The following is a 27,152-nucleotide window of genomic DNA, read 5'->3' as shown; positions in this document are numbered from 1 at the left end:
TGATACTCTTACGTGGTTAAAGGGAACAGGAGGTTTGCCTCTTCCAGATTACAAATGATATTACTGGTCTTTAAAATTAAATCGTTGAGAGTTTAGTCTGATGATTGTATTGCAGCTTCATGGAGAGGCATAGATGAATCACTTGTTGTCCAACATAGACATACAGATCTATTTTGTCCCCGGTATTAAGTTAAAAACAGCTTTAAAAAAATGTTGCTCAATTATTTCCAACTCACTACATGTATGGTACTATGCTGAGGAAACATCCCAGCTGAAACATTTGGTTCCATGGAAGTTGTGGGAACTTACATTTTTTGGTTTCTCATTGGTTCTGGGAACGAAGCCATGCGTTTCCTGACCAGTAAAACTGAATGTTTTTTTAAAACATTCTGAGAACGGAAGAGAACATTTTGCATGTTCTGGGAATGTACATTTATTGGTTCCAGGGAGGTTCTGAGAATGTTTAACTACGTTTGCAAGGAGGTTCTGAGAATGTTTAACTATGGTCCCAGGGAGGTTCTGAGAATGTTTAACTATGGTCCCAGGGAGGTTCTGAGAATGTTTAACTATGGTCCCAGGGAGGTTCTGAGAATGTTTAACTATGGTTCCAGGGAGGTTCTGAGAATGTTTAACTATGGTTCCAGGGAGGTTCTGAGAATGTTTAACTATGGTTCCAGGGAGGTTCTGAGAATGTTTAACTATGGTTCCAGGGAGATGTTCTGAGAACGCTTAACTATGGTTCCAGGGAGGTTCTGAGAACGTTTAACTATGTTTCCAGGGAGGTTCTGAGAATGTTTAACTATGTTTCCAGGGAGGTTCTGAGAATGTTTAACTATGTTTCCAGGGAGGTTCTGAGAATGTTTAACTATGGTTCCAGGGAGGTTCTGAGAATGTTTAACTATGGTTCCAGGGAGGTTCTGAGAATGTTTAACTATGGTTCCAGGGAGGTTCTGAGAATGTTTAACTATGTTTCCAGGGAGGTTCTGAGAATGTTTAACGATGGTTGCCTGAAAGTTTTCCTGTGAGGTTTTATTAACGTTCTGAGCACAGAAATTCTAGGTTATTTAAAGGTTATTAAATAACGTTCTGAGCACGTGTTCCAATAAGACTTTTAATAGCATTGCTAGCTTAGTTTGGGTTAACTGTTTTGAACTCCACACACAGATAGGACACATGGAAATGTTTTTGCTTAGGCATTAATCATGCAAACACATCATGTGTTTTATTGTGGCACAGCGTCAGTGAGATTCAGACCTATGGTCTTCTGGTTTCTATCCATGGAATTAGTCCACTGCACAACCAGGATGGAGTTAGCATGCCATGTTGTTGTTTTACTCATTCAAAGCTGTTCATTTTAGTCTATTCAAACAGAACCCATTTCAAAGGAAACAAGCACTCGTGAAGATCGGTGTGGCCAATGAGTGGGCGCGGCCAACACACCTGAACACACTAGAAGACAGAGAATGTTGTGTTGACGCTGAGAATGGAATGTATATGTTGTTAAGGAACATTCTTAGAACGTTGTGTTGACGCTGAGAATGGAATGTATATGTTGTTAAGGAACATTCTTAGAACGTTCTTTGAACATTACAGATGTTTTCTTGTGTTTTTTTTTTATGGAAAGTTTAATGTTCTGAGAACGTGACTTTAAATAGAACCATCGGGAACCCTGCAGAAAACGTTATGCCGAGGTACTGAAATTCCCACTGAAGAACGTAGTTAATGTTCTCTGAACTATTTAAGAACATCCCCAATGTCAAAACCAGTTGGAGAACATTCATAGAACCTGACAAAAACTGTAAATAAATGTAAACATGTTTAAACTTTTAGGAATCGTTCTGTTTAAAAGTGATGAAATACCAGGAAATAACGTGGTTTTTTTTGGTCAAGTTCCTGAAATGTGCTGTGAATGTTCCAAAGCCAATCAACTATCCTGCACCATTCACAGAACGTTGCGGGAAGGTTGTATGCAAAATAACAACAGGACAACCACACTCTTACCAACAAGCTCTAAGAAAACATATGGTTCTCATAACGTTAATGTGCTAGCTGGGATATAGGTGTCACACCCTGATCTGTTTTCACCTGTCCTTGTTATTGTCTCCACCCCTTCCAGATGTCACCTTGTTCTCCCCACACAATATCCCATCATGAAAAAGCAAAAAAAGTTTTTTATAAATTTAGCAAATTTATACAAAATAAAACAGCAATATCATATTTACATAAGTATCATCTTCCCCCCCAGCCTGACTAGTATCCAAGTCCCTTCCTCTGAAAAACATCCCCACAGCATGATGCTGCCACAACCATGTTTCACGGTAGGGATGGTGCCAGGTTTCCTCCAGATGTGACGCTTGGCATTCAGGCCAAAGAGTTCACTCTTGGTTTCATTAGACCAGAGAATCTAGTTTCTCATGATCTGAGAGTCTTTAGGTGCCTTTTGGCAAACTCCAAGCGGGCTGTCATGTGCCTTTTACTGAGGAGTGGCTGCCTTCTGGCCACTCTACCATAAAGGCCTGATTGGTGGAGTGCTGCAGAGATGGTTGTCCTTCTGGAATGTTCTCCCATCTCCACAGAGGAACTCTGGAGCTCTGTCAGAGTGACCACCTCAAACAAATATATTTCAACAAGGATGTGAAAAAGGATCCACCTTCATTTCTGTTGAATGAGGACTCAACATCTGTGCTTCAACTGGTTCAGAAAATAATTTAAAAATGATTTGTTTTTTTATTTTTATTTAACTAGGCAGTTAAGAACAAATTCTTATTTTCAATGACGGTCTAGGAACAGTGGGTTAACTGGTCTAGGAACAGTGGGTTAACTGGTCTAGGAACAGTGGGTTAACTGGTCTAGGAACAGTGGGTTAACCGGTCTAGGAACAGTGGGTTAACTGGCCTAGGAACAGTGGGTTAACTGGTCTAGGAACAGTGGGTTAACTGGCCTAGGAACAGTGGGTTAACTGATCTAGGAACAGTGGGTTAACTGGCCTAGGAACAGTGGGTTAACTGGTCTAGGAACAGTGGGTTAACTGGCCTAGGAACAGTGGGTTAACTGGTCTAGGAACAGTGGGTTAACTGGCCTAGGAACAGTGGGTTAACTGGTCTAGGAACAGTGGGTTTACTGGTCTAGGAACAGTGGGTTAACTGGTCTAGGAACAGTGGGTTTACTGGTCTAGGAACAGTTGGTTAACTGGCCTAGGAACAGTGGGTTAACTGGTCTAGGAACAGTGGGTTAACTGGTCTAGGAACAGTTGGTTAACTGGCCTAGGAACAGTGGGTTAACTGGTCTAGGAACAGTGGGTTAACTGGCCTAGGAACAGTGGGTTAACTGGTCTAGGAACAGTGGGTTAACTGGTCTAGGAACAGTGGGTTAACTGGTCTAGGAACAGTGGGTTAACTGGTCTAGGAACAGTGGGTTAACTGGCCTAGGAACAGTGGGTTAACTGGTCTAGGAACAGTGGGTTAACTGGTCTAGGAACAGTGGTTTAACTGGTCTAGGAACAGTGGGTTAACTGGTCTAGGAACAGTGGGTTAACTGGTCTAGGAACAGTGGGTTAACTGGTCTAGGAACAGTGGGTTAACTGGTCTAGGAACAGTGGGTTTACTGGTCTAGGAACAGTGGGTTAACTGGTCTAGGAACAGTGGGTTAACTGGCCTAGGAACAGTGGGGTTAACTGGTCTAGGAACAGTGGGTTAACTGGTCTAGGAACAGTGGGTTAACTGGTCTAGGAACAGTGGGTTAACTGGTCTAGGAACAGTGGGTTAACTGGCCTAGGAACAGTGGGTTAACTGGTCTAGGAACAGTGGGTTAACTGGTCTAGGAACAGTGGGTTAACTGGTCTAGGAACAGTGGGTTAACTGGTCTAGGAACAGTGGTTTAACTGCCTTGTTCAGGGGCAGAACGACAGATTTGTACCTTGTCAGCTGGGAGATTCAAACTTGCAACCTTTCGGTTACTAGTCCAACACTCTAACCACTAGGCCACCCACCTCTAACCACTAGCTACCCTGCCACCCTAATGATACTTTATGCCGGGTTAACAGCAGCAAAGAAAGGTTATCCTTAGCGCTTGGATTATCCCTCTCACCTCAAACATGGTCATGATATTTTCAAGATATTGTTTGTACAGTATAGAGCGATCAGTGGCCGTGATGAACAAAGCCTGTTGAAGCATGGTGATGCACTGTGCAAAACTCTAACAGATATTAAGATGTTGCCAACTCTTGACCCTAAACAATGGAGCTACTTGGTAAAGGAAGAGGTGGGAGGACATGTTCTGTTCTAAGAATGAGGTCATTTCCATGTAAAAGGATCCATGAGCACCGACGTGTGAAGTTTATAGGAGCTTCTCAAAGTGTGTGTCAAATGGAATCTAAGAGTCCATATTTATTGTTGAAATTAAGACATAGATCCATTTTCCATCGAAAAAAAAAACTGCTGAATAAGTAAAGGATTTGATTTCTGGTTAAACAGAAACGGGGTTTTGGAAAAACATCTTCCAGAAAAAAGTCTTGAAAGGTTTTAGAAATACATCAAAACACAGTAATGTTGAAGTCAAGACCCCTGACAACTAATATACACACTTACATTTAGTTTGGGATCATTTATTCTGCCTTCTGTACATTTAAGAAACATCGCCTTGTGCCTTGAAATGCCATTAACCCAAACCCCATATATCTTCATATTGATATATCTATGATATTTTAAATGTCTCTCCTTCATGGAGAGAGATGATAATGAAAGTTCACAGAAGTAACAAGTAAAGGTAGACCTACCAATTCTTTATAGTGTTTTTACTGATATAAATATAGTTGATTAATTATTATTAATTAATGAATTATTATTAGCAAATCAATAATGGAATTTCCGAAAAATCGATAAAGGAATATCTGCAGTTGTATTGACTACAACAATACATTATAGTTTGGACAACATAGTAAAGAAAAGCACAGTAGAATCAAGTTCAGTACACAAGTAGAACACACTAGAGTTGAGTAAACTATAATGTAGTGAACTGTACTGTACTGAATTCTACTATACTCTATTGAACTCTAATAAACTCTACTGTAATGTAATGAACTATACTATGCTGAACTGAAGTCTACTTTACTGAACTCTACTCTAGTCTACTCAACTGTACTGAACTCTACTCTACTCTACTGAACTCTACTCTGCTGTACTGAACTCTACTGTACTGTACCAAACAAAACTCTACACTACTCTAGTGAACTCTACTCTACAGTACTGAAATATACTCTACTGTACTGAACTCTACTCTACTGTACTGAACTCTACTCTACTGTACTGAACACTACTTTACTGTACTGTACTCTACTGTACTGAACTACACTGAACTCTACTCTACTGTACTGCACTCTACACTACTGTAGTTAACTCTACTCTACTGTACTGTACTGTAGTGAATTCTACTGTACTGAACTGAACTCTACTCTATTCTACTCTACTGAACTCCACTGTACTGAACTGTACTCTACTGAACAGAACTCTACTGAACTCTACTGAACTGAACTCTACAGCACTGTACTGAACTCGACTCTATTATGCTGTACTGAATTCTACTCTATTGTACTGAACTCTAATGTACTGAACTGTACTGGACTTCACTGTACTGATCTGTACTGAACTCTACTCTACTGAACTGAACTCTACTGTACTGTACTGAACTCTACAGTACTTTACTGAACTCTACTCTACTGTACTGTACTGTTCTGAACTACTATACTGAACCCTACTTTACTGTACTGAACTAGATTTTACTGTACTCTACAGTACTGAACTCTACTCTACTGAACTCTACTCTACTGAACTCTACTGTACTGAACTCTACTGTACTGTACAGTACTGAACTCTACTCTACTCTACTGAACTCTACTCTACTGAACTAAACTCTACTCTACTGAACTGAACTCTACTCTACTGTACTGAACTCTACTCTACTGTACTATACTCTACTCTACTGTACTGAACTGAACTCTACTCTACTGAACTCTACTCTACTGTACTGAACTCTACTGTACTGTACTGAACTCTACTGTACTGAAATCTACTCTACTCTACTCCACTGAACTCTACTGTACTGAACTATCCTCTACTCTACTGATCTGAACTCTACTGAACTCTACTGTATTGTACTGAACTATACTCTACTCTACTCTACTGAACTCTACTGTACTGAATTCTACTCTACTGTACTGAACTCTACTCTACTGTACTGTACTCTACTCTACTGTACTGAACTGAACTGAACTGAACTCTACTCTACTGAACTCTACTCTACTGTACTGAACTCTACTGTACTGAACTCTACTCTACTGTACTGAACTCTACTCTACTGTACTGAACTCTACTCTACTGAACTGAACTCTACTGTACTGAACTCTACTGTACTGAACTCTACTCTACTGAACTGAACTCTACTCTACTGTACTGAACTCTAGTCTACTGTACTGAACTGAATGCTATTCTTCTGTTCTGTACTTTGGAACATAGACGTCTCTGATTGGTTCAGATTTGGTCTTTGTCGGACCAACCAAATTTCTTCTTGTTTGGGGGCAGAGCTCATTAGAATAACAGCCAGTGTGTAGAATAACATGTTGCGTATTTAGACCCCAGTCTACCTATTCAGGATCCGTCACCGTGAACAGAATGGCAATCATGTCCATGATAATGCAGTTCTGTGTAGTACAGATCAGGGAACAGAATGACAATCATGTCCATGATAATGCAGTTCTGTGTAGTACAGATCAGGGAACAGAATGACAATCATGTCCATGATAATGCAGTTCTGTGTAGTACAGATCAGGGAACAGAATGACAATCATGTCCATGATAATGCAGTTCTGTGTAGTACAGATCAGGGAACAGCATGACAATCATGTCCATGATAATGCAGTTCTGTGTAGTACAGATCAGGGAACAGAATGGCAATCATGTCCATGATAATGCAGTTCTACGTAGTACAGATCAGGGACCCGTGATGAAATTCTATTACCGCAATCACTTCACTGACTGTCAAAATAAAACCTGTCAAAGTCAACAGCTGACACTCCAGTCTTTCTGCCGACTCTGTTGAATCTTAAATTGGTGCAGATATTTAAGAGAATTTCTGGGAAAATGTGGACACGTCAAAAACTAAGAGAGATTTTTACCAAAATTCTGTTACGGAACTTTGCATCTGCACCGTTCTCTCAGTAAATGTGTATAGGTAACATTTTCAGTGTAAATTGTTGAAAGTAGCCCTTGTGCATAGAGTTGTTAAACTTTGAAATCAATGGTTTTCATTTGGCATCCATTTTAAAGTGGATGTTTCCCATACCGTCCAAACATTATACTGGGAACTCTTACTTCCTGTCTGTACGATTCATTTTGTCTTCTCAAATAATTCTGACTCCTGACAGTATGTACATAGCTATATTGTTTGCCTGTTTGTTTGTACAACATTTTAATTAGTTTTGTTTGTATTGTCAATGATAATATTTGTACCGTGATCCTCCATTCATATGTGTATTGTATATAAAATAAATGTATATTTTTTTAAATAAATAGCGTTCTGAATGTGAAGACATTCCAACAATGCTCACTTGTCGAGACAGTCTCCCACACACGATAAATAATCAACTGTCAACATAGAAGACCAACATCCCAGTTGCTCCTCAACACTGGAGTATCACAGAGGCTGGTGAGTATCACAGAGGCTGGTGAGTATCACAGAGGCTGGTGAGTATCACAGAGGATGGTGATATCACAGAGGCTGGTGAGTATCACAGAGGCTGGTGAGTATCACAGAGGCTGGTGAGTATCACAGAGGATGGTGATATCACAGAGGCTGGTGAGTATCACAGAGGCTGGTGAGTATCACAGAGGCTGGTGAGTATCACAGAGGCTGGTGAGTATCACAGAGGCTGGTGAGTATCACAGAGGCTGGTGAGTATCACAGAGGATGGTGAGTATCACAGAGGCTGGTGAGTATCACAGAGGCTGGTGAGTATCACAGAGGCTGGTGAGTATCACAGAGGCTGGTGAGTATCACAGAGGCTGGTGAGTATCACAAAGGCTGGTGAGTATCACAGAGGATGGTGAGTATCACAGAGGCTGGTGAGTATCACAGAGGCTGGTGAGTATCACAGAGGCTGGTGAGTATCACAGAGGCTGGTGAGTATCACAGAGGATGGTGAGTATCACAGAGGCTGGTGAGTATCACAGAGGCTGGTGAGTATCACAGAGGATGGTGAGTATCACAGAGGCTGGTGAGTATCACAGAGGATGGTGAGTATCACAGAGGCTGGTGAGTATCACAGAGGATGGTGAGTATCACAGAGGCTGGTGAGTATCACAGAGGATGGTGAGTATCACAGAGGCTGGTGAGTATCACAGAGGCTGGTGAGTATCACAGAGGCTGGTGAGTATCACAAAGGCTGGTGAGTTTTATTTGATTTTTATTTGACCTTTATTTAACTAGGCAAGTCAGTTAAGAACAAATTCTTAAGAACAAATTCTTATTTTCAATGACGGCCTAGGAACAGTGGGTTAACTGCCTGTTCAGGGGCAGAATGATAGATTTGTACCTTGTCAGCGTGGGGATATGAACTTGCAACCTATCAGTTACTAGTCCAACGCTCTAACCACTAGGCTACCCTGTCACAAAGGCTGGCGAGTGAAGCACAGAGGAAAACAGACACAAGCAGAAAGTCCTTTCACATTATTCCAGATCAATTCTGAGGAGAACAAACATTGGGAGGAGAATATATATATATATTTTCAATGTTCCACTTTTTACTGGAAAACATAAAAATGGGCTTGCCTTCGTTTGTTTGATCTCTCGGTAATAGACTGTAACAATGCCAGGCCCAGAAAGGGGGTTAGAAAACAGTACTGTATCACAGACAGACATGCTGGAGAGAAGAGCAGCTTTGATATTCAGTACTGGAGAGAAGAGCAGCTTTGATACCAACAGTACTGGAGAGAAGAGCAGCTTTGATATTCAGTACTGGAGAGAAGAGCGGCTTTGATACCAGCAGTACTGGGGAGAAGAGCGGCTTTGATACCAGCAGTACTGGGGAGAAGAGCGGCTTTGATACTCAGTACTGGGGAGAAGAGTGGCTTTGATACCAACAGTACTGGAGAGAAGAGCAGCTTTGATACCAACAGTACTGGAGAGAAGAGCAGCTTTGATACTCAGTACTGGAGAGAAGAACAGCTTTGATACTCAGTACTGGAGAGAAGAACAGCTTTGATACTCAGTACTGGAGAGAAGAACAGCTTTGATACTCAGTACTGGGGAGAAGAGCAGCTTTGATACCAACAGTACTGGAGAGAAGAGCAGCTTTGATACTCAGTACTGGAGAGAAGAGCAGCTTTGATACCAACAGTACTAGAGAGACGAGCAGCGTTGATACCAACAGTACTGGAGAGACGAGCAGCGTTGATACCAACAGTACTGGAGAGAAGAGCAGCTTTGATACCAACAGTACTGGAGAGAAGAACAGCTTTGATACTCAGTACTGGAGAGAAGCGCAGCTTTGATACTCAGTACTGGAGAGAGGAGCAGCTTTGATACCAACAGTACTGGAGAGACGAGCAGCGTTGATATTCAGTACTGGAGAGAAGAGCAGCTTTGATATTCAGTACTGGAGAGAAGAGCAGCTTTGATACTCAGTACTGGAGAGACGAGCAGCGTTGATACCAACAGTACTGGAGAGAAGAGCAGCTTTGATACCAACAGTACTGGAGAGACGAGCAGCGTTGATACCAACAGTACTGGAGAGACGAGCAGCGTTGATACCAACAGTACTGGAGAGACGAGCAGCGTTGATACCAACAGTACTGGAGAGACGAGCAGCGTTGATACCAACAGTACTGGAGAGACGAGCAGCGTTGATACCAACAGTACTGGAGAGACGAGCAGCGTTGATACCAACAGTACTGGAGAGAAGAGCAGCTTTGATACCAACAGTACTAGAGAGACGAGCAGCGTTGATACCAACAGTACTAGAGAGACGAGCAGCGTTGATACCAACAGTACTGGAGAGACGAGCAGCGTTGATACCAACAGTACTGGAGAGAAGAGCAGCTTTGATACCAACAGTACTGGAGAGAAGAACAGCTTTGATACTCAGTACTGGAGAGAAGCGCAGCTTTGATACTCAGTACTGGAGAGAGGAGCAGCTTTGATACCAACAGTACTGGAGAGACGAGCAGCGTTGATATTCAGTACTGGAGAGACGAGCAGCGTTGATACTCAGTACTGGAGAGAAGAGCAGCTTTGATATTCAGTACTGGAGAGAAGAGCAGCTTTGATACCAACAGTACTGGAGAGAAGAGCAGCTTTGATACCAACAGTACTGGAGAGAAGAGCAGCTTTGATACCAACAGTACTGGAGAGAAGAGCAGGGTTGATACTCAGTACTGGAGAGAAGAGCAGCTTTGATACTCAGTACTGGAGAGAAGAGCAGCTTTGATACCAACAGTACTGGAGAGAAGAGCAGCTTTGATACTCAGTGCTGGAGAGAAGAGCAGCTTTGATACCAACAGTACTGGAGAGAAGAGCAGCTTTGATACCAACAGTACTGGAGAGAAGAGCAGCTTTGATACCAACAGTACTGGAGAGAAGAGCAGCTTTGATACCAACAGTACTGGAGAGAAGAGCAGCTTTGATACTCAATACTGGAGAGAAGAGCGGCTTTGAGCTGTAGAGATGGGAGAGGGATATTATCGGTCAAAACAGAGAGTGGTCCAGCAATGGATGGTCCATTGAGGAGCCAGACACAGCAGAGAGAAAACCTGTTTTGCCGGATGAGGCTGTGTGTGTGTGTGTGTGTGTGTGTGTGTGTGTGTGTGTGTGTGTGTGTGTGTGTGTGTGTGTGTGTGTGTGTGTGTGTGTGTGTGTGTGTGTGTGTGTGTGTGTGTGTGTTCAGGCTTTGTCCAGATGTCTAATTACTGTGTGAGCGCAGCAGGAGGATGTGTTAAACGGTATTTCCTCTCCAACTATCTGTTCTCGCTATAATGAGGAGATAAATAGACCAATCAGCTGAAGCCAGGACATATACAGTACACTGTGTCCCAAATGTCACCCTACTGTATTCCCTACCTACTACCCTATGGTCCGTGTTCTAAAGAAGTGCACTACAAAAGGGGAAAGGGTGCCATTTTTGGACTCGGGCAGGATATATAGGACCCCAGGGTGTTAATCTGCCAGTGTAGATGGCTGTTGGTGCTTGTGTGTGTATCCTATCCTGTCAGACTGTGTAACCCTGGCCCTATAAACCCTCTAAGGACAATGTGCTGAGTCTCAACAGAACAGAACAGAGCAGAACAGAGCAGAACAGGACAGAACAGGACAGAGCAGAACAGAACAGAACAGCACAGAACAGAACAGACCAGCACAGAACAGCACAGAACAGCACAGAACAGCACAGAACAGAACAGAACAGAACAGCACAGAACAGAAAAGAACAACACAGAACAGAACAGAACAGACCAGCACAGAACAGAACAGAACAGCACCTAACAGAACAGAACAGAACAGCACCTAACAGAACAGAACAGAACAGAACAGAACAGAACAGAACAGCACCTAACAGAACAGAACAGAACAGAACAGAACAGAACAGAACAGCACAGCACAGCACAGCACAGCACAGCACAGCACAGCACAGAACAGAACAGAACAGAACAGCACAGAACAGAAAAGAGCAACACAGAACAGAACAGACCAGCACAGAACAGAACAGACCAGCACAGAACAGAACAGAACAGAACAGCACCTAACAGAACAGAACAGAACAGAACAGAACAGCACCTAACAGAACAGAATAGAACAGAACAGAACAGAACAGCACCTAACAGAACAGAACAGAACAGAACAGAACAGAACAGCACAGAACAGCACAGAACAGAACAGCACAGAACAGAACAGAACAGAACAGCACAGCACAGCACAGCACAGCACAGCACAGCACAGCACAGAACAGAACAGAACAGAACAGAACAGCACCTAACAGAACAGAACAGAACAGAACAGTGCAGAACAGAACAGAACAGCACAGCACAGCACAGCACAGCACAGAACAGAACAGAACAGCACAGAACAGCACAGAACAGCACAGAACAGAACAGAACAGAACAGAACAGTGCAGAACAGAACAGAACAGAACAGAACAGTGCAGGAGTGTTTCAGTGTCCTAGACAGAGGGAGGAAGATACGGGGGGGGAAATGGCTCAAATTCAAGTTGAATGGAAAGAGCTGAGTTTTAAAGGGGACATAATGTTCCCCTGTACCCCAACACAGTGTTCCCCTGTACCCCAACACAGTGTTCCCCTGTACCCCAACACAGTGTTCCCCTGTACCCCAACACAGTGTTCCCCTGTACCCCAACACAGTGTTCCCCTGTACCCCAACACAGTGTTCACCTGTACCCCAACACAGTGTTCCCCTGTACCCCAACACAGTGTTCCCCTGTACCCCAACACAGTGTTCCCCTGTACCCCAACACACATCAATCAGATGGTCGGTTAAGCAACAGGGGTTTGAAGGACTTAGTTATCAGGATAACAGTAGCCAATACAGTGTTCACCTGTATCCTTTGGATACAATTACAATAAATTAATTTATCAAAAGTTCCAGCACAGTCGTTTTTATCTCAATATCCAATCATTTTATGGGTAACAATTAATTACCTTACTGTGATTGTTTTCAACAAAAATAGCTTCTTAGCAAAGAGCAATTTCCCAAGCAAGAAATTAGCTAGGACTGTCTGGGAGTGGTCTGAGTTGGGGAGGGGTAAACTGAAAATGAGCTGTTATTGGCGGAGAGGTTTGGAACACTCTTTCTCATTGGTCTAAATAGGGTGTCAATCTTAGTGAGTGGACTATTGTGATTCAAATAAGTCTAATTGAAAATGAATGAATGGGTGTATTTGGAAAGAAAACATCACCTGTCTGAACTACAGGGGTGGTGCTTTTAATTTATCATCACAACAACTACTGACTATTAGAACGCACACAGAGGGCTTAATGTGTTACGGTCTGCATCTCACTAATGGTATATTTATGCAGAAACATGGAGCTGGGTTTTTCCATTACCTATAATGACTGTGCCAGATGTGAGTCTCTGATCTCTGTCAAGCCTTCATTAACCTGTGTAGACGGCAGTAGTCCTCTTTGTTACTGATATACATAAAAACCCTTCTGATCTCTATCAGCCTCTCCTCTGCTAGACAAACTAATGGACTGTGTGGGTGTGTGTTTGTGTGTGTGTGTTTGTATGTGTGTGTGTGGGTGTGTGTTTGTGTGTGTGTGTTTGTATGTGTGTGTGTGTGTGTGTGTTTGTTTGTATGTGTGTGTGTTTGTATGTGTGTGTGTGTGTGTTTGTTTGTATGTGTGTGTGTTTGTATGTGTGTGTTTGTATGTGTGTGTGTGTGTGTGTGTGTGTGTGTGTATGTGTGTGTTTGTATGTGTGTGTGTGTGTGTGAGAGAGATAGAGACAGAGAGAAAGAGTCTTTGATGTAAACCCAGAGTATCATTCAGGCACCTGTATGAGAGGACTCAGGGACAATAGAGTAGAACACAAACATTCAGCCCTCATCCTATTGTCATCAAGGAGCCTGGTATAACTGAAGCCCTACTCTGCTGTGGTGACGAAGGGCCAGGAGTGTTTTACCACGTGACCTGATCAGAGAAACATCCCCGCAGTTACAGGGTATAATTAAGAACCCATGGTTATTATTTTATTTTTATTTCACCTTTATTTAACCAGGTAGGCTAGTTGAGAACACCTTTATTTAACCAGGTAGGCTAGATGAGAACACCTTTATTTAACCAGGTAGGCTAGTTGAGAACACCTTTATTTAACCAGGTAGGCTAGTTGAGAACAAGTTCTCATTTGCAACTGCGACCTGGCCAAGATAAAGCATAGCAGTGTGAGCAGACAACAAAGAGTTACACATGGAGTAAACAATTAACAAGTCAATAACACAGTAGAAAACAAATGAGTTTCAAGTAAGGAACAACTCAGGGCCCTAAAGATGGCATGAGTTTAGTCAGTAGTGTTTTGTACCTGATGGTACGAAAAGTGTAGTGTATAGAATTACCTAGCGTAGCATAGCATTACATAGCCTAGTGTATTGTATAGTAATGTAGCCTAGTGTAGCATAGCCTAGCCTAGCATAGCATAGTATCTTATACCTGATCGCTGATCTCATGCACCACCACCATAATGAGCTCAATCTGGTAAGAGAAATGTAGCGTAGCCTAGCCTAGCACAGCATAGTGTATTATACCTGATGGCAGATCTCATGAACCACCACCATGGTTAGCTCCATCTGGTAGGAGAAGTGTAGCATAGCCTAGCATAGCATAGCCTAGCATAGTGTATTGTACCTGATGGCAGATCTCATGAACCACCACCATGGTTAGCTCCATCTGGTAGGAGAAGGATGAGACCTCTGGGTCCAGTAGGATCTTCTGCTCTACAAACACACTCAGACCCCAGTTCTCCATGGCAGCGTAGGGGTGCTTGGGCACAGCCAGCAGGTCTGGTGAAAACACAGAGAGGTTAAAGGTTAGAGAGAAGGGTACAGCATCCGAGACAAAACAACCTTGAATTCACGTCCACCTGTTGAAACCATAGAAGTCAAAACAACTAAAAAGGACCAAGGCACTCGTCATGTGTTGGACTAGTAACCGGAAGGTTGCAAGTTCAAATCCCTGAGCTGACAAGGTACTAATCTGTCGTTCTGCCCCTGAACAAGGCAGTTAACCCACTGTTCCTAGGCCGTCATTGAAAATAAGAATTTGTTCTTAACTGACTTGCCTGGTTAAATAAAGGTCAAACATAAAAACATGTAATGAGTTTAAAATGCCTTTATGTAAGTTATGGCATGATCGGCTCCCCGAGTGGCGCAGCGGTCTAAGGCACTGCATCTCCAGTGCTAGAGGCGTCACTACAGACCCTGGTTCAATTCCAGGCTGAATCACATCCGGACGTGTTTAGGAGACCCATTGGGCGGCTCACAATTGGCCCAGCGTCGTCTGGGTTTGGCCGGTGGGCCGTCATTGTAAAGAAGAATTGGTTCTTAACCTACTCAATAGAACAACAAGTTTGAAACTCGTGAGGTGTTTTAGTCAGCATGTCCTTCGTCAAGGGAGAAACCAAGATACAGCAACCCAACGCTGTCTTCTACTAAAACAGACCACGCTCCACTCAACCCTGGTTGAAGAGGGCGTGGGTTACAACATAGTTAGTCGTCATTGGACAACAGCTAGTAATAATATACATTCAACAGTGAAATATTTCCACAGTCAGATAAAGAGAGTTCTCTGTGACAGCTGTTGAGTGATGGAACACATTTCCACAGTCAGATAAAGAGAGTTCTCTGTGACAGCAGTTGAGTGATGGAACACATTTCCACAGTCAGATGAAGAGAGTGGTTGAGTTCGCTGTAACAGCTGTTGAGTGATGGAACACATTTCCACAGTCAGATAAAGAGAGTGGTTGAGTTCTGTGTGACAGCCGCTGAGTGATGGAACACATTTCCACAGTCAGATAAAGAGAGTGGTTGAGTTCTCTGTGACAGCCGTTGAGTGATGGAACACATTTCCACAGTCAGATAAAGAGAGTTCTCTGTGACAGCTGTTGAGTGATGGAACACATTTCCACAGTCAGATAAAGAGAGTTCTCTGTGACAGCCGCTGAGTGATGGAACACATTTCCACAGTCAGATAAAGAGAGTTCTCTGTGACAGCAGTTGAGTGATGGAACACATTTCCACAGTCACATAAAGAGAGTGGTTGAGTTCTCTGTGACAGCTGTTGAGTGATGGAACACATTTCCACAGTCACATAAAGAGAGTGGTTGAGTTCTCTGTGACAGCTGTTGAGTGATGGAACACATTTCCACAGTCAGATAAAGAGAGTGGTTGAGTTCTCTGTGACAGCCGCTGAGTGATGGAACACATTTCCACAGTCAGATAAAGAGAGTGGTTGAGTTCTCTGTGACAGCCGTTGAGTGATGGAACACATTTCCACAGTCAGATAAAGAGAGTTCTCTGTGACAGCTGTTGATTGATGGAACACATTTCCACAGTCAGATAAAGAGAGTTCTCTGTGACAGCTGTTGATTGATGGAACACATTTCCACAGTCAGATAAAGAGAGTTCTCTGTGACAGCTGCTGAGTGATGGAACACATTTCCACAGTCAGATAAAGAGAGTTCTCTGTGACAGCCGCTGAGTGATGGAACACATTTCCACAGTCAGATAAAGAGAGTTCTCTGTGACAGCAGTTGAGTGATGGAACACATTTCCACAGTCACATAAAGAGAGTGGTTGAGTTCTCTGTGACAGCTGTTGAGTGATGGAACACATTTCCACAGTCACATAAAGAGAGTGGTTGAGTTCTCTGTGACAGCTGTTGAGTGATGGAACACATTTCCACAGTCAGATAAAGAGAGTGGTTGAGTTCTCTGTGACAGCCGCTGAGTGATGGAACACATTTCCACAGTCAGATAAAGAGAGTGGTTGAGTTCTCTGTGACAGCCGTTGAGTGATGGAACACATTTCCACAGTCAGATAAAGAGAGTTCTCTGTGACAGCTGTTGATTGATGGAACACATTTCCACAGTCAGATAAAGAGAGTTCTCTGTGACAGCTGTTGATTGATGGAACACATTTCCACAGTCAGATAAAGAGAGTTCTCTGTGACAGCTGCTGAGTGATGGAACACATTTCCACAGTCAGATAAAGAGAGTTCTCTGTGACAGCCGCTGAGTGATGGAACACATTTCCACAGTCAGATAAAGAGAGTTCTCTGTGACAGCCGTTGAGTGATGGAACACATTTCCACAGTCAGATAAAGAGAGTTCTCTGTGACAGCTGTTGAGTGATGGAACACATTTCCACAGTCAGATAAAGAGAGTGGTTGAGTTCCCGGGACAGATGTCATTGTGTTTCTCTTTTAAAAACAACAGCCCTGGTTTACACAGAGAGAGACAAGAGACGTTCCCAACCCGGGACAGATGTCATTTTGTTTCACTGAATCCCATGCCGAATTCCCGGCTCTCTACTGTCAACACTGTTACTGTGCTTTCTATTGTGATTTCAATAAACATCACCTGCAGGAGTAAGAAATAATCTGCTACTTTATGACTAGCTTCCTTAATCTGGGAGACTGGCAGTATCATGACGTGTGATTGGCGCATTGACAATTTGGCCCAATGGCAGTGCCCGCAGGGGTCAGATGTAGAAGAAACTAAATCTCTTATTTATAAAAACCAGGAAGCGGGAAGATTAGACTCGTGTTTTAGTGGGCATAGTAGGAGGCCTGTAAATTCAGGCGCCTGTAAATTCTACACGCCTTATCACAGCCTTGGCAAAATCAAGTGTTTTTGATCCACTCCTTATCTTAGTCAAAGACAACATGCGGTGCGGGTTTTAAAAAAACAAGTTAGAGTAAGTACTGTGGCTGTCGCAGCCGCCGTAACACGATTAGCGGGGTGTTTGGGGAAGGAACTAGATACACGCTATGTACAGCCATTTGCATATTCCTTTGAGGTAAATGACTGATCATTTCTGGAAGTGAGGGGTTATCTATCGCTTGGCGTGTGCCAGAGAAATGTGACATGGATGCATGTGCCCCTGTGCCTCACGCCTGTAGAGTATCGGGAGGCTGTTACAGGGGAGGGAAAACATCCCAGTGTTGGTTAGACATAGTTTAGGAAGCAGCAGGAAGGAGCTAGAGGATATCGTGAATAGACTTAATGAGAGAGAGAGAGAGAGAGAGAGAGAGAGAGGGGGGTATGAGGGAGAGGGAGAGAAGAAGAACGAGAGAAGGGGAGAAAGAGAGACGTTCTCATAACGACGGTTCTCATAACAACGTCTCTCACAACGACGGTTCTCATAACGACGGCTCTCATAACGACGGCTCTCATAACAACGGCTCTCATAACGACGGCTCTCACAACGACGGCTCTCATAACGACAGCTCTCATAACGACGGCTCTCATAACGATGGTTCTCATAACGACGGCTCTCATAACGACTGCTCTCATAACAACGTCTCTCATAACAACGGCTCTCATAACGATGGTTCTCATAACAACGGTTCTCATAACGACGGCACTCACAACGACGGTTCTCCTAACGACGGTTCTCATAACAACGGTTCTCATGGCTCCAGGACAACAAAAAAGCAAGATGAAGGTGGAAAAACAACAACAACCGTGTAGTTATAAAACAGGCATGACGAAGCTAACCAGATGTTTCTATTGAATCAGCATTCTAGAATTAGACGTAAAGAGGAAACGATAATGGAACAGGCAGGCTCTAATTGGCCATTGTAATTGTGATTCATGACTGAAAGACTTGACGGCTACGGGGTAATTCCAGTTTTATATTGGCTCTGCATGGGCTGCATGCTCTTCCAATGAGGCGGCTAATGTCAATGAACAGGGGCACACGCAGGTCGACACGCTGGATCCACACAGGTCGACACGCTGGATCCACACAGGTCGACAAGCTGGATCCACACAGGGCCACACTGGATCCACGCAGGGCCACGTTGGATCCACACAGGGCCACGCTGGATCCACGCAGGGCGACATGCTGGATCCACACAGGGAGACACGCTGGATCCACGCAGGGCGACACGCTGGGTCCACGCAGGTCGACACGCTGGATCCAAGCAGGGCGACACGCTGGATCCACACAGGGCGACACGCTGGATCCACGCAGGGAGACACGCTGGATCCACACAGGGTGACACGCTGGGTCAACACAGGGCGACATGCTGGATCCACACAGGAAGACACGCTGGGTCCACGCAGGTCGACACGCTGGATCCACACAGGGTCACGCTGGATCCACACAGGGCGACACTCTGGGTCCACACAGGGCGACATGCTGGATCCACACAGGGCGACACTCTGGGTCCACACAGGGCCCATTTTCACGAGAGGAAAAGTTCATTAGCTGACTAAATAGAGGCATCCACTTTCTGACACGTAAAATGTGTAATACGCTTTCAAGGAAGGAAACGTTGATTAGCTAATGAAATGAAGGTATTCATCTATCTGTCCAGACACCACAGCCCTTCTGACAGGATACAGTAGGAACACTTCTAACAGGATACAGTAGGAACACTTCTGACAGGATACAGTAGGAACACTTCTAACAGGATACAGTAGGAACACTTCTAACAGGGTACAGTAGGAACACTTCTAACAGGATACAGTAGGAACACTTCTAACAGGATACAGTAGGAACACTTCTAACAGGATACAGTAGGAACACTTCTAACAGGATACAGTAGGAACACTTCTAACAGGATACAGTAGGAGCACTTCTAACAGGATACTGTAGGAACACTTCTAACAGGATACAGTAGGAATACTTCTAACAGGATACTGTAGGAACACTTCTAACAGGATACAGTAGGAACACTTCTAACAGGGTACAGTAGGATCACTTCTGACAGGATACAGTAGGATCACGTCTAACAGAATACAGTAGGAACACTTCTATCAGGTTACAGTAGGAACACTTCTAACAGGGTACAGTAGGATCACTTCTAACAGGATACAGTAGGAACAATTCTATCAGGATACAGTAGGAACACTTCTAACAGGGTACAGTAGGAGCACTTCTAACAGGATATAGTAGGAACACTTCTATCAGGATACAGTAGGAACACTTCTAACAGGATACAGTTGGAACACTTCTAACAGGGTAGAGTATGAACACTTCTGACAGGATACAGTAGGAACACTTCTAACAGGATACAGTAGGAACACTTCTATCAGGATACAGTAGGATCAATTCTATCAGGATACAGTAGGAACACTTCTAACAGGATACAGTAGGAACACTTCTAACAGGATAATGTAGGAACACTTCTAACAGGATACAGTAGGATCACTTCTAACAGGGTACAGTAGGAACACTTCTGACAGGATACAGTAGGAACACTTCTAACAGGATACAGTAGGAACACTTCTATCAGGATACAGTAGGAACACTTCTAACAGGGTACAGTAGGATCACTTCTAACAGGATACAGTAGGAACAATTCTATCAGGATACACTAGGAACACTTCTAACAGGGTACAGTAGGAACACTTCTAACAGGATACAGTAGGAACACTTCTATCAGGATACAGTAGGAACACTTCTATCAGGATACAGTAGGAACACTTCTAACAGGATACAGTAGGAACACTTCTATCAGGATACAGTAGGAACACTTCTATCAGGATACAGTAGGAACACTTCTAACAGGATACAGTAGGAACACTTCTAACAGGATACAGTAGGAACACTTCTGACAGGATACAGTAGGAACACTTCTAACAGGATACAGTTGGAACACTTCTAACAGGATACAGTAGGAGCACTTCTAACAGGATACTGTAGGAACACTTCTAACAGGATACAGTAGGAACACTTCTAACAGGATACTGTAGGAAAACTTCTAACAGGATACAGTAGGAACACTTCTAACAGGATACAGTAGGAACACTTCTATCAGGATACAGTAGGATCAATTCTATCAGGATACAGTAGGAACACTTCTAACAGGATACAGTAGGAACACTTCTAACAGGATAATGTAGGAACACTTCTAACAGGATACAGTAGGAACACTTCTAACAGGATACAGTAGGAACAATTCTGACAGGATACAGTAGGAACACTTCTAACAGGATACAGTAGGAACACTTATATCAGGATACAGTAGCAACACTTCTAAAAGGGTACAGTAGGATCACTTCTAACAGGATACAGTAGGAATAATTCTATGAGGATACAGTAGGAACACTTCTAACAGGGTACAGTAGGAACACTTCTAACAGGATACAGTAGGAACACTTCTATCAGGATACAGTAGGAACACTTCTATCAGGATACAGTAGGAACACTTCTAACAGGATACAGTAGGAATACTTCTAACAGGATGCAGTAGGAACACTTCTGACAGGATACAGTAGGAACAATTCTAACAGGATACAGTTGGAACACTTCTAACAGGATACAGTAGGAGCACTTCTAACAGGATACAGTAGGAACCCTTCTAACAGGATACAGTAGGAACCCTTCTAACAGGATACTGTAGGAACACTTCTAACAGGATACAGTAGGAACACTTCTAACAGGATACAGTAGGAGCACTTCTAACAGGATACTGTAGGAACACTTCTAACAGGATACAGTAGGAACACTTCCATCAGGATACAGTAGGAACACTTCTATCAGGATACAGTAGGAACACTTCTAACAGGATACAGTAGGAACACTTCTAACAGGATACAGTAGGAACAATTCTATCAGGATACAGTAGGAACACTTCTAACAGGGTACAGTAGGAACACTTCTAACAGGATACAGTAGGAACACTTCTGACAGGATACAGTAGGAACACTTCTAACAGGATACAGTTGGAACACTTCTAACAGGATACAGTAGGAGCACTTCTAACAGGATACAGTAGACACACTTCTAACAGGATACAGTAGGAACAATTCTATCAGGATACACTAGGAACACTTCTAACAGGGTACAGTAGGAACACTTCTAACAGGATACAGTAGGAACACTTCTATCAGGATACAGTAGGAAAACACTTCTATCAGGATACAGTAGGAACACTTCTAACAGGATACAGTAGGAACACTTCTAACAGGATACAGTAGGAACACTTCTAACAGGATACAGTAGGAACAATTCTGACAGGATACAGTAGGAAGACTTCTAACAGGATACAGTAGGAACACTTATATCAGGATACAGTAGCAACACTTCTAAAAGGGTACAGTAGGATCACTTCTAACAGGATACAGTAGGAATAATTCTATGAGGATACAGTAGGAACACTTCTAACAGGGTACAGTAGGAACACTTCTAACAGGATACAGTAGGAACACTTCTATCAGGATACAGTAGGAACACTTCTATCAGGATACAGTAGGAACACTTCTAACAGGATACAGTAGGAATACTTCTAACAGGATACAGTAGGAACACTTCTGACAGGATACAGTAGGAACACTTCTAACAGGATACAGTTGGAACACTTCTAACAGGATACAGTAGGAGCACTTCTAACAGGATACAGTAGGAACCCTTCTAAAAGGATACAGTAGGAACCCTTCTAACAGGATACTGTAGGAACACTTCTAACAGGATACAGTAGGAACACTTCTAACAGGATACAGTAGGAGCACTTCTAACAGGATACTGTAGGAACACTTCTAACAGGATACAGAAGGAACACTTCTATCAGGATACAGTAGGAACACTTCTAACAGGATACAGTAGGAACACTTCTAACAGGATACAGTAGGAACACTTCTAACAGGATACAGTAGGAACAATTCTGACAGGATACAGTAGGAACACTTCTAACAGGATACAGTAGGAACACTTATATCAGGATACAGTAGCAACACTTCTAAAAGGGTACAGTAGGATCACTTCTAACAGGATACAGTAGGAATAATTCTATGAGGATACAGTAGGAACACTTCTAACAGGGTACAGTAGGAACACTTCTAACAGGATACAGTAGGAACACTTCTATCAGGATACAGTAGGAACACTTCTATCAGGATACAGTAGGAACACTTCTAACAGGATACAGTAGGAATACTTCTAACAGGATACAGTAGGAACACTTCTGACAGGATACAGTAGGAACACTTCTAACAGGATACAGTTGGAACACTTCTAACAGGATACAGTAGGAGCACTTCTAACAGGATACAGTAGGAACCCTTCTAACAGGATACAGTAGGAACCCTTCTAACAGGATACTGTAGGAACACTTCTAACAGGATACAGTAGGAACACTTCTAACAGGATACAGTAGGAGCACTTCTAACAGGATACTGTAGGAACACTTCTAACAGGATACAGTAGGAACACTTCTATCAGGATACAGTAGGAACACTTCTATCAGGATACAGTAGGAACACTTCTAACAGGATACAGTAGGAACACTTCTAACAGGATACAGTAGGAACAATTCTATCAGGATACAGTAGGAACACTTCTAACAGGGTACAGTAGGAACACTTCTAACAGGATACAGTAGGAACACTTCTGACAGGATACAGTAGGAACACTTCTAACAGGATACAGTTGGAACACTTCTAACAGGATACAGTAGGAGCACTTCTAACAGGATACAGTAGACACACTTCTAACAGGATACAGTAGGAGCACTTTTAAAAGGATACTGTAGGAACACTTCTAACAGGATACAGTAGGAACACTTCTAACAGGATACTGTAGGAACACTTCTAACAGGATACAGTAGGAACACTTCTAACAGGGTACAGTAGGATCACTTCTGACAGGATACAGTAGGATCACTTCTAACAGAATACAGTAGGAACACTTCTATCAGGTTACAGTAGGAACACTTCTAACAGGGTACAGTAGGATCACTTCTAACAGGATACAGTAGGAACAATTCTATCAGGATACAGTAGGAACACTTCTAACAGGGTACAGTAGGAGCACTTCTAACAGGATATAGTAGGAACACTTCTAACATGATACAGTAGGAACAATTCTATCAGGATACAGTAGGAACACTTCTAACAGGGTACAGTAGGAACACTTCTAACAGGATACAGTAGGAACACTTCTGACAGGATACAGTAGGAACACTTCTAACAGGATACAGTAGGAACACTTCTAACAGGATAATGTAGGAACACTTCTAACAGGATACAGTAGGAACACTTCTAACAGGATACAGTAGGAACACTTCTATCAGGATACTGTAGGAACACTTCTAACAGGATACAGTAGGAACACTTCTAACAGGATACAGTAGGAACACTTCTATCAGGATACAGTAGGAACACTTCTAACAGGATACAGTAGGAACACTTCTAACAGGATACAGTAGGAACAATTCTATCAGGATACAGTAGGAACACTTCTAACAGGGTACAGTAGGAACACTTCTAACAGGATACAGTAGGAACACTTCTGACAGGATACAGTAGGAACACTTCTAACAGGATACAGTTGGAACACTTCTAACAGGATACAGTAGGAGCACTTCTAACAGGATACAGTAGGAACACTTTTAACAGGATACAGTAGGAGCACTTCTAACAGGATACTGTAGGAACACTTCTAACAGGATACAGTAGGAACACTTCTAACAGGATACTGTAGGAACACTTCTAACAGGATACAGTAGGAACACTTCTAACAGGGTACAGTAGGATCACTTCTGACAGGATACAGTAGGATCACTTCTAACAGAATACAGTAGGAACACTTCTATCAGGTTACAGTAGGAACACTTCTAACAGGGTACAGTAGGATCACTTCTAACAGGATACAGTAGGAACAATTCTATCAGGATACAGTAGGAACACTTCTAACAGGGTACAGTAGGAGCACTTCTAACAGGATATAGGAGGAACACTTCTATCAGGATACAGTAGGAACACTTCTATCAGGATACAGTAGGAACACTTCTATCAGGATACAGTAGGAACACTTCTAACAGGATACAGTAGGAACACTTCTAACATGATACAGTAGGAACAATTCTATCAGGATACAGTAGGAACACTTCTAACAGGGTACAGTAGGAACACTTCTAACAGGATACAGTAGGAACACTTCTGACAGGATACAGTAGGAACACTTCTAACAGGATACAGTAGGAACACTTATATCAGGATACAGTAAGAACACTTATATCAGGATACAGTAGCAACACTTCTAAAAGGGTACAGTAGGATCACTTCTAACAGGATACAGTAGGAACAATTCTATCAGGATACAGTAGGAACACTTCTAACAGGGTACAGTAGGAACACTTCTAACAGGATACAGTAGGAACACTTCTATCAGGATACAGTAGGAACACTTCTATCAGGATACAGTAGGAACACTTCTAACAGGATACAGTAGGAATACTTCTAACATGATACAGTAGGAACACTTCTGACAGGATACAGTAGGAACACTTCTAACAGGATACAGTTGGAACACTTCTAACAGGATACAGTAGGAGCACTTCTAACAGGATACAGTAGGAACACTTCTAACAGGATACAGTAGGAACCCTTCTAACAGGATACTGTAGGAACACTTCTATCAGGATACAGTAGGAACACTTCTAACAGGATACAGTAGGAACACTTCTAACAGGATACAGTAGGAACAATTCTGACAGGATACAGTAGGAACACTTCTAACAGGATACAGTAGGAACACTTATATCAGGATACAGTAGCAACACTTCTAAAAGGGTACAGTAGGATCACTTCTAACAGGATACAGTAGGAATAATTATATCAGGATACAGTAGGAACACTTCTAACAGGGTACAGTAGGAACACTTCTAACAGGATACAGTAGGAACACTTCTATCAGGATACAGTAGGAACACTTCTATCAGGATACAGTAGGAACACTTCTAACAGGATACAGTAGGAATACTTCTAACAGGATACAGTAGGAACACTTCTGACAGGATACAGTAGGAACACTTCTAACAGGATACAGTTGGAACACTTCTAACAGGATACAGTAGGAGCACTTCTAACAGGATACAGTAGGAACACTTCTAACAGGATACAGTAGGAACCCTTCTAACAGGATACTGTAGGAACACTTCTAACAGGATACAGTAGGAACACTTCTAACAGGATACAGTAGGAGCACTTCTAACAGGATACTGTAGGAACACTTCTAACAGGATACAGTAGGAACACTTCTATCAGGATACAGTAGGAACACTTCTAACAGGATACAGTAGGAGCACTTCTAACAGGATACTGTAGGAACACTTCTAACAGGATACAGTAGGAACACTTCTAACAGGATACAGTAGGAACACTTCTATCAGGATACAGTAGGAACACTTCTATCAGGATACAGTAGGAACACTTCTAACAGGATACAGTAGGAACACTTCTAACAGGATACAGTAGGAACAATTATATCAGGATACAGTAGGAACACTTCTAACAGGGTACAGTAGGAACACTTCTAACAGGATACAGTAGGAACACTTCTGACAGGATACAGTAGGAACACTTCTAACAGGATACAGTTGGAACACTTCTAACAGGATACAGTAGGAACACTTCTAACAGGATACAGTAGGAACACTTCTAACAGGATACAGTAGGAGCACTTCTAACAGGATACTGTAGGAACACTTCTAACAGGATACAGTAGGAACACTTCTATCAGGATACAGTAGGAACACTTCTAACAGGATACAGTAGGAACACTTCTAACAGGATACAGTAGGAACACGTCTAACAGGATACAGTAGGAACACTTCTAACAGGATACAGTAGGAACACTTCTATCAGGATACAGTAGGAACACTTCTAACAGGATACAGTAGGAACACTTCTAACAGGATACAGTAGGAACACTTCTATCAGGATACAGTAGGAACACTTCTAACAGGATACAGTTGGAACACTTCTAACAGGGTAGAGTATGAACACTTCTGACAGGATACAGTACGAACACTTCTAACAGGATACAGTAGGAACACTTCTATCAGGACACAGTAGGATCAATTCTATCAGGATACAGTAGGAACACTTCTAACAGAATACAGTAGGAACACTTCTAACAGGATAATGTAGGAACACTTCTATCAGGATACAGTAGGAACACTTCTAACAGGGTACAGTAGGAACACTTCTAACAGGATACAGTAGGAACAATTCTATCAGGATACAGTAGGAACACTTCTAACAGGGTACAGTAGGAACACTTCTAACAGGATACAGTAGGAACACTTCTATCAGGATACAGTAGGAACACTTCTATCAGGATACAGTAGGAACACTTCTAACATGATACAGTAGGAATACTTCTAACAGGATACAGTAGGAACACTTCTGACAGGATACAGTAGGAACACTTCTAACAGGATACAGTAGCAACACTTCTAACAGGATACTGTAGGAACACTTCTAACAGGATACAGTAGGAATATGTTACACTTCTAACAGGATACAGTAGGAACACTTCTAACAGGATACAGTAGGAAAACACTTCTAACAGGATACAGTAGGAATATGTTACACTTCTAACAGGATACAGTTGGAACACTTCTAATAGGATACAGTAGGAACACTTCTAA

At 42.6% G+C, this 27,152-nt stretch overlaps 1 protein-coding gene across 1 annotated transcript in view; it reads right to left on the bottom strand.

The window, feature by feature from the left end:
- LOC116360588 (thyrotropin-releasing hormone-degrading ectoenzyme) overlaps positions 1–27,152 on the bottom strand; it is a gene marked incomplete in the record, with an annotated part of 436,874 nt that overhangs the window by 227,612 nt on the left and 182,110 nt on the right. Inside the window, 1 exon segment of the mRNA XM_031815459.1 lies at positions 14,397–14,551. Within this exon segment, the coding sequence (XP_031671319.1) occupies positions 14,397–14,551 (155 nt within the window).

Source organism: Oncorhynchus kisutch, unplaced genomic scaffold (assembly GCF_002021735.2).
Source record: "Oncorhynchus kisutch isolate 150728-3 unplaced genomic scaffold, Okis_V2 Okis09a-Okis19a_hom, whole genome shotgun sequence".
Lineage (NCBI taxonomy): Eukaryota > Metazoa > Chordata > Actinopteri > Salmoniformes > Salmonidae > Oncorhynchus > Oncorhynchus kisutch.
The sequence above is the reverse complement of the archived record's forward strand: the minus strand, read 5'-3'. Positions and strand labels throughout refer to the sequence as shown.